Here is a 14,253-nt window from a genome sequence, read left to right as displayed (position 1 = left end):
AAAAGTTTCTTGTTAAAATTGCCATTTCCACCTTCTTTTTCAAGCACGAGATTTGTTTAAGTTCCACAGAGGAGAAGAAAACATACAATTTGCTCCTTTGTATTCTCTCTTTTCCTGTTTCTCTACAAGACTATTCAACCACATCTGAATTATCCTACATACAACAGAAAGAATATAGAGATGTAACAGGAGAGTCAGTCTGTGTACTCCAACCACTATGATCAAGCCTATCAACTACATTATAGAAGAGTTTACTTTTTCTGAATTGTTATGTTCTGTTTTAGAGATATCTTTTCATCACTGAAGAAAACATCAAAAGATTCTAGGCTTTGACATTCATACCCAGGATAAGTTTCAAGGTCTTTCATCAACCACTGAAACTGGATTACACCAGAAAGTATTTAACAGTCTCTACCTGACTAGAGAAGAAACCGAGGGACCTTTGGCTTAGCAAGAATCTATAAAATGTGATTATTAATTTCAAGGTATCACACATTTAAAATTAAATTCTTCAGCATTCTTTGGGAAGGTTGACTCTAAAATTATGAACTGATGAAGGGTCTGACTGAAGATAATGTCAAAATCCAGAAACAAAAATGATTAAACTAATAGTTAAGAAGGACAGGCTGGGAGAGCAAATTTAACAAGTTAAGATGGGCTTATAAAAGCTTCAGGTCAGAAAGGAAACACTGCTATTCAATTAAATCTCCAAATATTACCCTTGTTTCAACTTACAGTGCATTAGAGGAGTGGATAAAATTAGCCTATAAATTCACCTCTTTCCTTACAGAAACAGAGAACAAAATGTTTACTGGCCCCAAGCTTGGCCTCTTTTTAATCACTGAAATGTATGGAACCATTTTCAAGGAACGCGGATAATCTGGAAGCAAAAGTCACAAAATAATGTCACTGAAATTGCCTTTACTCAGAAACACTGCAAAGGCTGTTTGTTTTCTTGAAGAAGTCAGACCTGGATGGTGGCATTTTAATTGCTGAATTTTCCTAGCTCTTATCATCAGTACCAGATGATGTATTTAGTTCCAAAACACAGCTCAGTATTGCTGGAAAACTGGGAAGATGCTGTGCTGCAGCTGAAGCCACGAAACACACCCAGTTCATAAAATGAACTAACGTAGGCTTAAAGCATGCAATAGTTAAAAAGTGAAAAATCCAAAATTCTTGAAATATTATTTGAAAATAAGGTAACTGCTTGTAGAAAATTGATGCAAAACTCCTGCACCTTTTGAACAGGCAAAACATGAAAATATGCCTATAAGGCACAGAACTGCCTTTTTTATAAAGCTGCATGAATATGACAAAATTAACAATTTCATCTTTTCAACAATTAATTTAAAATATATTTTGCATGATTCTTCTACCTATTTAAATGTTATTTCACGATAGCATTATATCAGAACTGTACAGCTTCTATCAGAAAGACAGAAAAGGAAAACAGTTATGTTCAAAATCAGGAATACAATGTGAGTTTGCAGTTTTCTATGATTATCTGTAATGTAACCATTAATCCATATGTTAATGCAAATAAAATAATTTTTAAAATGTTGATTTTTATTACATTTAGTTAACTTATAAAATAATTTTGTCCCTTGAAATGCATAACAGCAATATAATTTTTTCTTGTTCTACAGTATTTCGGTATTAAAATCAAACTATTCAAAAATCATGTTTACTGAAATATTTACTGACAAAGACATTGAAATATATATTCAAGGAGAAATTTTAGCTATTGAATTCAGTAAATGAGAACCTATAATTTAACATTTTTACATTGGACCTCTGTTATCAATTGCTTGCAGTAACCAAGGTCATAAATTTTTCAAAACATAAGAAAAAAGGAAATCTGGTAAATAAGTAGATTTGAAAGGGCACTTTAAATTATTATTCACTGTGGCTAAAAACAAAGAACAGTCCACTAGAAATATCAAACTACCAGAACCAACAAAAGTCTAGTAGTATTAGACTTATTAGTAGATTTTATTATTGTCACTGTCTATATAGCAAGCATATAACTAAAGATACAGTTACTAGTCTTGAGTCTCAGTATCTGTCATTTTATGCAGATCACTGCATAGTTTCAAATTTGTGTGATGCATTTTAATCGTTTTAGACCTATAGCGGAGGTACTTTTGCAACCCATACAGTTTGTAAAATGCTTGCCCATACTAGTTTCCCACAGATAAAGTCTGAGATTTCAAGGCCCAATTCTCAGCTCCAGTAAGGTCCAGTGGAGCTACTAATTTATCCCAGCTGTAGATTTGAATCTGTTGACATGCTGAATTATTGTTGATCTCAATGCAAGTTTCTATGTGTATGTTATCTGCATTACAGTATATGACCCTATGTAGCTCCTGAGCCATAGCCATTTAGCTAACTGACGAAACAAATGTTTACTTCTGTCAGTGCTGCTGAGCCATTAACTGTGCTTATTAAACTGCAGAAAAAACCCCTATGTTTTAGTGTGCTTATCCATTCACAGAAAAAAATGTTAAGACCCTGATTTTAAAACCTGCATTGCTGTTGGTGATTAATGGCAAGCGACAGTCAAAGCTGAAAGAACAAAGCATGATTTTCAAATATCTGACAGAGTTTGAAGAACTGGCAAATCTTAAATTCTCTCCTGCTGTCAGATATCATACTTCTGTTTGGACTACATTTTGTGGATATCGCCAAATTAACTAAAATACCAAATCATACAGATTTAAGAACATACTTCAATAAAACTGATTCACATCTGGGTGCTGATAATTGTGAATATAATAGAATAAAGACAATATATTTATCTCATTGGTTTAACATTTAAATTTGCAAACATCCCATAGGCCAAAGAAAGCAAAAAACTAATAAATATGCTGAAAAACTCCATACCTCAGTATGAAATCCTGACCCCTTCTCCAACTAAGTACACACAGCCCAAATACACTGAGAATGCCAAGCTACAGGGGCCCCTCTGTGGGGAAACCTGTATTTCAGTCAGCAGCATCCATCAGCCAAAATAGAAGCGTAGGGACAGATGCTAGGGAAAGAATGACACTTTAAAAGTGGTGGTTGCTTTCAGAACGAGTGCACGTTTCTCTGTACAATGAAGTCAATGCCATACCCGTACTAACACAGTGTTTTATCTGGATTTATGTGCAGAAGGTAACTCTAGGCTCATTTTAGTCTAAGTTTATGGTGCTAATTGTGCTCCTGGTCCTGCAGGGCACCCAGACGAGACCCTTTGGTGTCACATCTCCCAGCAGGGTCACACAAGGAAACGAAGGAGAGAACATGCGTGTTGTACAACGCCCTGCACTTCTGCAGCAAGTAAATTCTGCCCAACTTGGAAGACAATTGCCAACCTACAACCCACGGGTCTTGGCCTGAGGCTTATTTAAGCAGCGCCGTTCCATGCCTCCAACTGGTGCCGCTTTCCCTCTGTTTTGGGAAACCTCAGCACGTGTCAGGGCCCAGGTCTGGAGGTTAGGTAAAGGCAGCCTGAAAACTGCCGCATGTATTTTCTTTCTTGTTGATTAAAAAAGGGCTGGGTAGAGGTGTGGGTAACTTGTTAAAGCTAGAGCTAAAGCACCGTTTCCCTCAGCTTGCAAGGGAAGCAGTTCCACACGTTGTTGCTTGTGAGGGGAACGACTGTTGCCGTGTCCCTCTGGGGCCCGTTAATGCACCTCACACACCAGCCCGGGGAGCTTTTCTGGCCCCACACGCGCCTCAGGTCTGTCACTTGGGAGCCGGACGCCGCTGTCGTCGGGTCGCCACAGCCTCCGCCCGAAGGCAGCGGCTGTGGGGGAAGGCCCGGATCCCAGGCTAGCACCGGCCACGGAAGCCGCAGGTGTGATGGCGCCTCGCTCCCTCTCGACTTATCCCGGCGGTGGCTCGGGGCAAACGCGCCGGCCGGCTCTCCCCGAATTGCCACCATTTCATGCGGTTTCCAGGGAAACGCTGCAGCGCCGCGGCCGCTCCGCCGGGATCGGGGCGGGGCGGGGCGGGGCGGGGCGGGACGGGACGGGACGGGACGGGGGCTCCTCTCCTCTCCCCTCCGCCCCGCCCCGTCCCGTCCCGCTGCGCTCCCGCGGGGGTGGTGCCGCGCCCGGCCGTTGGGAAGTGCGTCACGGCGGGCGCGCACGCCTGCGCCAGGGCGGCCGATTCGAACGGCGGAGGGCGGTTGGGCGGCAGCCGTTGGGCCCGGCCTCGGCGGCGGCAGGAGGGGAAAGAGGAGGAGGATGAAGCGCACGGCGCCCCGCAGCACTTTGCGGAAGATAATAAAGATGCACAACCCGCAGTTACGCCTGGCGGCTAACGCCGACCTGCTGGTGAGGAGGGGTGAGGGGCGGGCGCCGAGCGATGCGGCCCGGAGTGAGGTTTCATGCCGCTCCGCCCCTCAGCTCTGGCCCCGGCGGCCTCCAGCCTGCTTTCTCTGGGCATGGGCCGGGGGGCAGAGACTGCTCCAAGCAGCCGTCCGCAGCCGCTCGGGCTGCTCTATGAGTACTCCCTTGGGCCGGGAGCAGTTGTGCTTTTGGACGTGGGGGGCAGCTGCGATTATTCTGGTTGCCCTAGGGGCAGGTGTCCCTAAATAGGAGCATTTAGTCTCTAAATGTTTTCTCGCTTGAGATACATGTGCCGCTGGACTGTGCGCACCGGAGCAGGTTGGAGTTGCTGGGTGCAATGGGATGTCAGGTTACTACTACTGGTGTTTCTGCAGTGACCTGGAGGCAGAGTTTGTGGGGAGACAGGTGATTGGTTAGTCTAATAAAATACTAATACGTAGTGATTGCAGCTTTCTGCTTTGCTGGTTGCTACTGTACTGTAGGTTTCTGACGGTGAGTTTGGGGATTCAGGGACAGGCTGATGCATAAATACTGTGTCACTACGTGTACATACTGCTGTTCAAAGAGTTTGATATAGGTGGACTGAGAAATAGGAATTTGGATTATATGGCAGGCATGCAGATGCTTGTTGTTTACGTAGAGCAATTTGGGTATATAGATCTCGATCAACTGAATTGTGATTGATGAATTGCTAAGCTATTAAGGCATCTTGAATGTTCATATTTTTGTGGAAGGCCTTCTAAGTAATCTTTCTCTAAACCTGAGGAATGACAAGTCTTGTTAGTAAACTAACGAGAATAAGTGTTTGGGAACCTGTTCATGCTTTAAAAACAACTGCCAATAAAGGTGTAGGGATAACAGCCATATCAATCAAGTTTTAGAGAACTCAGGCTATCACAGCTGGATTCCATTGACTTGCAATAAGGGATTTGTGGCACAGGAAGGGTTTGTCTCACCAAGAAATCACTTGACTACAGCAAGGAAGCCTGAACTCAGGAGAGCTTGTGGTAGCTGCCATACTGAAAAAAATAACATCTGCATTAAAAAATATTCTTTGAAGTAACTTAATAGGCTTAACTTGCTTGACTCTTATGCCCTCTTGTTTTCAAATGCGTGTGATTCTTGGAGCATTAATGCATATTGTATACTAGCATGGTCGAATTGTCCATGACCCTGACTCGAATTGTCCATGTTTGATATGTGTATAAAAGCTGTGTCTTGCTATATCATGAAGGTTGGTATCTTGGTATATGAAGCTAAATGTAAATATACAAAATTAAAAAAAAAAATATGATGAGATTAATATGAGTGAATATGGTAATTAGAGGATTTACATTTTAATGTAAACAGTACATATTTTTCTAATTGGTCTAATAAAAATATGATCTCTTCCTTCTGCTTTTGTTATCTTTGGAGTATTTTATGGCATAAGGACCTGGGCCCTTGCTGCTCATGCTCAGACCCACTCAAAGCTTTCTCAGTGGAATGCAGTAGTGAACTAATCAAACTTACACAATCACTAATAAAATTTTTTGTAGTTGTTAGTAACAGTTGGTCTGTGTTTCCATGGTCGTGTTAATTTGGCTTCAAGGTTGTGTAGCTGTCTGAAAAGGGGGAAGTGGGACATCCCTCCAAATCTTGGCCATTGTTTCCCGTCTCTTCCTCATCCTGGCACTAGTGTTCTGTGAGCTGCAAAGACAACCAGGGAATTGAATTGACTGAAGCTAATGCACAGCAACAATATGATTTGGCTTAAAATATGGCTATGAAAATACTCATTGCAACACAAAGGATGACGTGAGAATGAATTTTAATAATGTGGTGGAAGCTTAGGTTATCCCTTCTGGTGATGTCAAATTAAATGGCCTTTAATGATAGGAGGCTTGGTTTTTTTACTTTACCTTTAAACAAGAATGTCCAGGGGTGATTGCCAATGATGTTCTTCAACTAGGCATGTGGCTAACAGCTCTTAGCTCTTTATTTCTATGAATAAATAAGCAAAATTCCACCTGTGTTGATTTATTAAAAAAAAATAATTGTGTGTTATTCCTGTAATTAGACAAGTGATAAGTTTTGAGACTGTCTTTTTAGTGTCTCTGTTAATCCCTACAAACCTTTTAAGAGTGATTAAATTGCATACTTTAGAAATTTATATAGTAGCTGTCTTAACAAGACGAAACCATATAGGTTTTGAGCAGAGTGCTTGCGTCTTCTGAAGGGAAATATGAGAATTGGCCAGCTCAGTTGCTGGACTATCTGCCTGAATGATCCATGCTTTATGTTTGAATCTGCTGTGGAGTTTAGCTAGTCCAGTGAGGAGGTCTGCCTACCTGTTTTATGACATAATCAGATTGTTTTCCTTTTCTTGACTCTTCAGAGATTATTTTTTCTCGATAAACCAATGTGATCTTATGTGATGCTTATTAACAAGTTTGAAGGACATAAGAATTCAGACAATTTGATTAAATACCTGAATGGAGTTTCTTCCTCGCTTTTCAGATTCTTTTGATCAACTCGCTTTTTGAAATTTGAAGCTTTGTCAGAACCTATTTCCTAAGTGTTAATGTCTTTCTCTGTGCACAGTGTAGCTAACAAATTTCATCAGACTTTCTCGAGAAGCTGATTTTTTTTTTCTATAGTGTCTTTAATTGAAGAGTTAAAACCAGTACTTTTTTCCAGTGCTCTTAGAACTCAATTATTTACCTTTTTGAAAATAAGAGGTAAAGATTTTATTATGGAAATTCAGATGTTCCCCCCACAATGATCTGAGACGAAAAAGCTGCAAACTTTGTTCTACCTTGAAATTACAGAAGAAAAGCAGGAACTCAGCTGCTTGTTTTGTGCTAGAAGGGCAGGTTTGTATTTACATTCCAGCAAAAGCTTGAAGTGTTGCATTGAATGCCTCCTTTTGTCTTTGTTATGGGCATAGAATGATGAAATATCAGTTTAGTAAATTGTTCTGAAGTTATGGCAGCAAAACAAAATTACGGCGCTTGTCTCTACTATTCATTAGTCCTGCTGAGCAGGTGTGTGGAAGTTGCTCTGCAAGCAGTGTTGTGATTTTTTTTTTTTACGTACATTCTTAAAACTGTACAAACTTTCTTATGTGGGAAGTAAGCATTCTGTTGTGTAAGGTGGTCTTCACAAGTAGTTCAAAACTGTTTTTTAATTTTATGCAGAGGGACAATAATCTAATACGTAGTAAAGCAACGCCTTTAAACAGATGTGGTATCACTTAGGTATTTGTCAGTAACTGTCGAATTCATGCTATTCAGTCATTCTGCCTTTCATCTGCCTTTCTTAATTGCCTTGAATAATCTGGAATATTTATTAACACGTGTGCTCTATTGTGGAATGTTCTGATTTTAGTTACGTGTCTATGTTAAATCTATATGAGTTCAGGGGAAGCTTCTCAACGTGAAGCAATTCACTTTGAAATTAGAAAAATGAAGGTACAGTGATTCTGAGAGAAGATGCAGTTTTTAAAGGCAGTTTTAAAATTAACACTTTTGCCTTTAGGTATCTCAGCAGGAGGACTTGCAAGTATGGAAGCTTTTGTTCCACCTCCCTCCTCTCCTCCAGGCTGTTTCCAGAAATCTAACCTCCATGTTGATCAAACTAGCGTGAGAGTTCTAATGTTGAACACTAATTTAGTGCCACTGCTTGATTCTTTCAGAGATTATTTCTGTAACTAAAGACTAGTTTAAAAACGGCTTCGATAATTTACTAACTACACCTGCAAGAATGTCTGCTTTTCATGTAGTAGATGCTTCCAAATGATGCCAAATACTATCTAAATTGATCTGCTGCACGCTGGCTTAATTTAGTTCAGGAGACTGAAAAAAAGCCCCTAAATTGCTTGTCATACGAACGCTGAAATGCCTGCCCTCTAACAGATTCTTTGTGCTGCAAACTCACTGCCAAAGTATTTCTTATAAACTCTAACTTGTAACTTTCCTTGTCACACATTTCTAGGCTTTGCAGATCAGGTATGGCAGAATAAATAATCACCTAATTCATATAAATAAAATTTTCATATATATCAGTAATATTTTTCTGAGGTCTTGATTGAAAAAGTATTTTTGTACACTTTATGTAGCAAAGTTAATATTGTTGAAAGTTTAATTTACAAAAGGTGCAATTACCAATTTTCAGGTTGGACTATTAAAATACTTCACATGTCTGTATAATGCTAGAGGTTTGTATTACAGGTCCCTTATTACACAGGGGTGCTTTTCACTGGCAATTTTTAGTGCAAGTTGGAGTTCTTTGGCTGCTGAAGTTTTTGCTGCTTCTGTACTAGCAGAGCAGGATTCTGTATTGAATGGAATACTGCCCTACAGTTCTTGTCATGTAAAAAGGTTGTGTAAGTGATGAGTTTGGAAAAAAATGGATGGAACCTCCTGACAGTTGAGAATTTTGTGTTCTGGAGAAATTAGTGTCAGTGCTCCTTTGCACTGGAAAAGGGCACAAGTCCTTGAACTTGTCTGTGGTCCATTTGGTGATAAAGCAGGGATGAATTTGCTGTCCATTAAAAGTCTGGCTGTTGTAGTCAGTGAAAGCTGACTATTTACTAGTAGGCAAAAGGGCTCTTTGGTGTTCTCTGATACTTACATTTACATTTTATTATAAAAACCTGCTAATAAAAATCAGATTTGATTTCTGTTAGATTGGTTGTTGTTTGTATGATCATTTCCAGAGCACTCTTATAATTTAAGTATACTAAATTTAAACTATATTTACAAGAGTCTTGCAGTAAGGAATGTCTTGGGAATTTATTAAGATTTGAAGTGAGTGGTACTTTGTTTTCCTGAGAACACCTTTCAGGAATTTCGAAGCAGTCTAATATGCAAATCCTCTGTCTCAAACGATGAAGCTCTGAAAAAACCCACCACTGTGCTTAAAGAGTCTGAATCCTTCTTGATTTTTTTTTTTCTTTCCTCTTTTAAAGGTGCATTTGAGCTTCTTACTGTTTCTCCATCGGCTAGCAGATGAAGCCAGGACAAATGCTTTTGAGAACAAAAGTAAAATAATTAAACCCGAGCACACTATAGCTGCAGCAAAGGTAATAAAGCATTTTTATTATTTTTCTTTTTTGTTTAATGTAAAATGTATTATGACAGCATATCCAAAAGTTTGTGTTAGTGTTGATATGTTTTTATTTATAATCCGAAACCTGCAGAAACGTAATGTTCTTTAATCTATCATTGACATAATTCACTGTCACCAAGACATTAAAATAAGCCTCCTTGCCCTATTAAATATGGCCTTATTTTAACTTGATTATTCCATGTTTAAATGCATAGTTTCAATATGTGGGTAAGCCTACACAGTAGTCTACCAGCAAGCATGCATGCGCTGAAGGCCCAGGGAACAGGAGCCAATTCCAAAGTTGGAGGATCTTTATTTCAGATACTATATCAAGGAAGCGTGCTGTCTTAACTTCAGTAACATAAATGAAGCTGTATGGAACAAGTGGGAAATAGTTCAAAGAGGTTCAAATATCTTACTGACACCTTCAGTTCTTACCTGCTGTGTCTGAAAGATGTTCTAAGTGGATTCTTGCAGCGCTGTGTGGATGCTACTTAAAAAAACAGATACTTTGTGCAATGTTGTGTTCGGCAAGAGAACTAAGGGAGCATTAGACTATGGATTGCTATATGGGTAGTTAAGCATAACAAAAATTACTGTATGAATATCTGAAGGTGGAACCCTCTGCGTTACAAAGCATGTTAAGTTTTATGTATATGCAAAAGAAGGGAAAGAGGAAGGTGTTATGCAGCTTTCTCTCTATAGAAAGAATTAGAGTAGTGTGAAATTATGACTGAAGTCTTTTTGTATTCTGTAGCTCATTTCACTTGCAAGGATATGTCTGGTTTACCTAGGTTTCACGAAGGAACTCAGTCTGTTTAATTTGTTATCGGTTCAGCCACCTACTACTGCTGGGCAAATTGGAAGAACAAAAGTCAGTGCTATCTGATATTTGGGTCCTGTGGCTTCTGTTTGTCTTTAGGTTGTGTTTTTTTTTTTTTTCCCTCCAGTGAAATGCTTAGTTTGATAGTTTCTATTACTATGGTAACAGAAATATATACAGGATGTGTAGGGTAGCCAAGTTAATGTTACAGTTGGAATCTTACGCATTTGTAATTTCTTTTTAACTGCGATCTTAAAATTATTTGAACATTTTTGTGCTCCATTTATTTTTTTAAGATGAGAAGAAAGGAAAAACTGCCTGTATTTTAATAATGTTTAACACTTAAATGGTCCCACTTGGGCTTTGAAGTTCATTTTTCAACTTAAACTCCAAACCAAAAAATGTCCTTCCAAGAGTCTGGCACTCTTGATATAGAAAGAAACAAGGCATTGCAAACAAAAATTGAGCATAGTAGCTGCATAATTGCAAATTATTTTTTTTTTCTTTTTGTCTACGCCTAACACAGGGCAAGAGCTTCAAGGAATCTGCTGAGAGTGTCATTGCCATTTTTCAGCATTCATTTTTAAAAAAAGCCCTTTATTTTAGAAAATTCTTGGTTATGAATGTTCTAATTTAAAAAAAAATACTTTCTGATATGGCCTATTTCTGTATGCTTTTGCTTTATTTCTAACCTTTTCCCTAGACTTTTACCCTTGGTGACTCTATTCTTTTGGAAACTGATTGTTTGGCTAGGTGAACCTTTGGTCTGAGTAGCCTAGCATTTTGGATCTCTTACTGCTGCTTGGATTGTAGTGATAAAAGCAGTGATAAATATACTTTTTTTTTCTTTTTGCAGGTTATTTTAAAGAAAAGCAGAGGCTAGAAAAAAGAACAATGGAATTTCAAAGCATGTTTTTCCGTGTTTTCTTACTAATGTGAGATCCTGTGAGCCAGCTTTTGCACTTGTGGAAGTCTTTAGTTTTATTGATGTCTGTCTCCTGACTCTGAGTATCTTGCTGTTTCTTTAAAAAAATAATTTAAGAACCTTACAATGTATATTTTCATACACTTCATGCATAATTTTAAAATGCGTGTCACTTGTCACTTAAGACTTTTGATGTACCTTATTTCTTCCATAATAATGAAGGAATGCCTATACCATACTCACTCTTTAGGTACAATGTGTCATTAATTATTAGATGTGTGAAACTTTAAAAGGAGAACAGTAATAAAAATGCAGGTTTCACTAAATCCATTATAGATTATGAAGTTCAAAGCAGAGTCACCAGCTCTACAAAATCTTGGCTTTCAAAACAAGCACTAGAGAAACTACTGTATTAAATATCTTGGCTTCAATTTATTTATAAATGTCTTAATATTTTTAAATGGCTTTGAAAAGTAGGCTAGAACTTCTGTGTTCTGGGAAAGAATACTTATTTTGTATTTCTAAATCATGCTCTGAACTGTTAAGCTGGCCTATTGTTTGATGTGGTATATGAGACAAGTTGGTGGTCTCTAATTCAGTTGGTGTAGACAGATGCACATTATGGAAAAGAAAAGATCTGGCACAGCTGATGTTTTTGAAGTTAGATCCTGTACACATAGTGAAGATAAACTGGCATGAGTGCCAAGCTACTTCCTTCCCCTTCTGACTCAAAAGTGTCATCCCAACTTGTTAGAAGTCTGGAAATCTACATTATATAAAAATATCTTTAATATAATTTTCTATTCCTAATCTAATATTTTTAAACAGTTGCTGAACACTTTGCTTAATAAATCTTTTAATGAAGATATAGTTGTATCTCACAGTTTGACCTGATAATACAGGGGTTTGGAATATGTGGTAGCTGATCCTTCACACACACAGTGAGCTATTCTTAAAATAAAGTTTTTAAAAACATTGTTTACTGAGTAGTCTAATTTTGTTTAACATGTTACTGAGTGTATTCTAGATATGCAGAAAAAAGAATCACATTGTATAAATATTTTGTAGTCTAAGGAAACCGGAGCAATGCCAGAGCTTAAAATTTCATATCATGTCCACATACTTTTTGAAATCCTATACAAAGTCAACCTTTTACAGTATGCAGAAAGGAAAGATCTTTCTTCTGCTTTACTTAACTCATAGGGCTTAGTTCAGTCTGCTTCTTGTATATAATAACTAAATTCTTGATTCTTCATTTTCTTCTCTTACTTCCTTGAAATTCACAAAGCAAGCTGTGAATATACATGTGTTGAGGGTATTTGGACTGAAGTACGTAGTCAGGAATAAGGGAGATCTGATATTTATATTTTTCTTTGCAATTATTGTCCATGATTTAACAATTTTATTGCAACACTAAATTTTCCTTTGTTAGAAATGTTTTCTCTTAATTTTTCCCTGATACATTTTCTTGTAATTGTCGTGTATAACCACATACCTTTCCTCATTGTATAATTGCTTGAGTGCTGTAGCTTTTTTTGGAACTTGTTTTGATGTTCATTTTAACTCTTTTGATTTTCCTAGGAGCAAGATTTACTCTGAGCTTAGTGGAATGTTCTCGTTCTTACGTAGAATCAGCTACCATTGGGGAAGGGGAGGCAAGGAAGGGTTAAAACCAGCCACCAGTGTACTACTTTAATGTTTTGTACAGTTTTTTTGGCCTATATTCTTGGATAAGTAGGTGCCTTTTTTTTTTTTATAGGAGAGGTTTGTTTTTTTTTTTTTTCTATAAGCCCTGAGAAGTTTGAGTCAAAACATGTCCTGTTGCTAGATTTCCAGAACTTTGTGAACATTTCAGAATAGCTGAAGCAGGCAGGTATTTAGAAGACCTGAATAGCTTGGCAGGTATACAGGGTTTCTCTCTTAAACTTTAAATAAATGTGTACTGAAAATTGACGTGGTTGATGTAGTGTGGGTAAGCATTCAGAAATATACAATGCTATTATGTTTTTCTGGTATCTTCTTGAATGTTCACCATAAGGTTAATTATATTCCTATTTGGCAGCTCTTCTGTACTCCTTCACATATACATAGGGTCTCTCCTCTACCCAATTTTCCTTACTGGGTTTTTAAAATTAAAGCTCCTTACAGCAGTCTTGTTTAAATACCTATTAACCTTGCAATTAATGTAACCTTGGAGGATATACTAATAATGTTTTCTGTAAGGGAATCTCTAATGACAAAGCAGCAAAGCAAGTAATTGTACAAAATGTCTTTTTAAACTAGATCTGTGGTAGAAAGCCTAAAGAAATTGGGTTCTATTATTTGAGTTCCTGTGTTGATTCTCTGCCATTAGGAGGAAAAAGGGAAGGATTATTGAGGGAAGAGACATGGTCATGCATTAGTAAGGTGTCTCTTCTACTCCACTATCTTCACAAAACCTTGAGAAATTTACTCAAAAAACATTGAGATTATTGACTCACTGTTGAATTTCCTCTGGTTTTAAAGGATAATACAGTTGTGACTCTTCATTTCCTCAGGGAGGCAGGATAGAAGGCCTAAAAAATTAAAGGCACACTAAGACATTATCTAGTTTTTCCATTCTCTTCTCTCTGCAGCTCTCCCAGTGTTGTTCTGTTTCATGTCCTACCCCACCCTTTCACTATGACCAAGGGAAAAGTCAAAATGAAGAAACAGAAGAACTTGGCAAAAGTACTTCTGGTGGCCTTTGTCTTCGTTTCCAGCTTTTCTTGTAGCTAATGTTAGTCACTGGGCCAGTGAGTGGTATCACAAGATATTAAGGCACAAAAGAAGAAGAAAAATGTGTATTAATACACATATGACTGTGTGGGAAGAGTGTGTTTTGCCTTGTGGGGTGCTGCTGCTGCTATTTTTGTTTCATCTCATGTATGGAGTGATGAAAGAGGATCTAGTGTTTGCCAACTTGACTAAGTCTTCTTGTGAGGAGTATGCACTATTCCAGCTGTCATGGTTGCATCATTTTGCTTGCAAGATAAGCGAAGAGAGAAGGTAGCTGTGAAAGCTTTAAAACTAGATTTGTGTGTACTTTTGTTTTA

At 38.1% G+C, this 14,253-nt stretch overlaps 1 protein-coding gene across 1 annotated transcript; it reads left to right on the top strand.

The window, feature by feature from the left end:
- The first annotated feature begins 4,103 nt into the window (after window positions 1-4,103).
- CENPW (centromere protein W) lies at window positions 4,104-12,160 on the top strand. The gene is made up of 3 exons (XM_074580799.1): window positions 4,104-4,325; window positions 9,292-9,405; window positions 11,111-12,160. The coding sequence occupies exons 1-3, from the start codon at window positions 4,236-4,238 to the stop codon at window positions 11,135-11,137; spliced, it is 231 nt and encodes a 76-aa protein (XP_074436900.1). The 5' UTR covers window positions 4,104-4,235; the 3' UTR covers window positions 11,138-12,160.
- Window positions 12,161-14,253: the final 2,093 nt, after the last annotated feature.

The sequence above is a fragment of the Larus michahellis genome, chromosome 3 (genome assembly GCF_964199755.1).
Source record: "Larus michahellis chromosome 3, bLarMic1.1, whole genome shotgun sequence".
Lineage (NCBI taxonomy): Eukaryota > Metazoa > Chordata > Aves > Charadriiformes > Laridae > Larus > Larus michahellis.
Note: the sequence above shows the minus strand (reverse complement) of the source record. Positions and strands in the feature narration are given on the sequence as shown.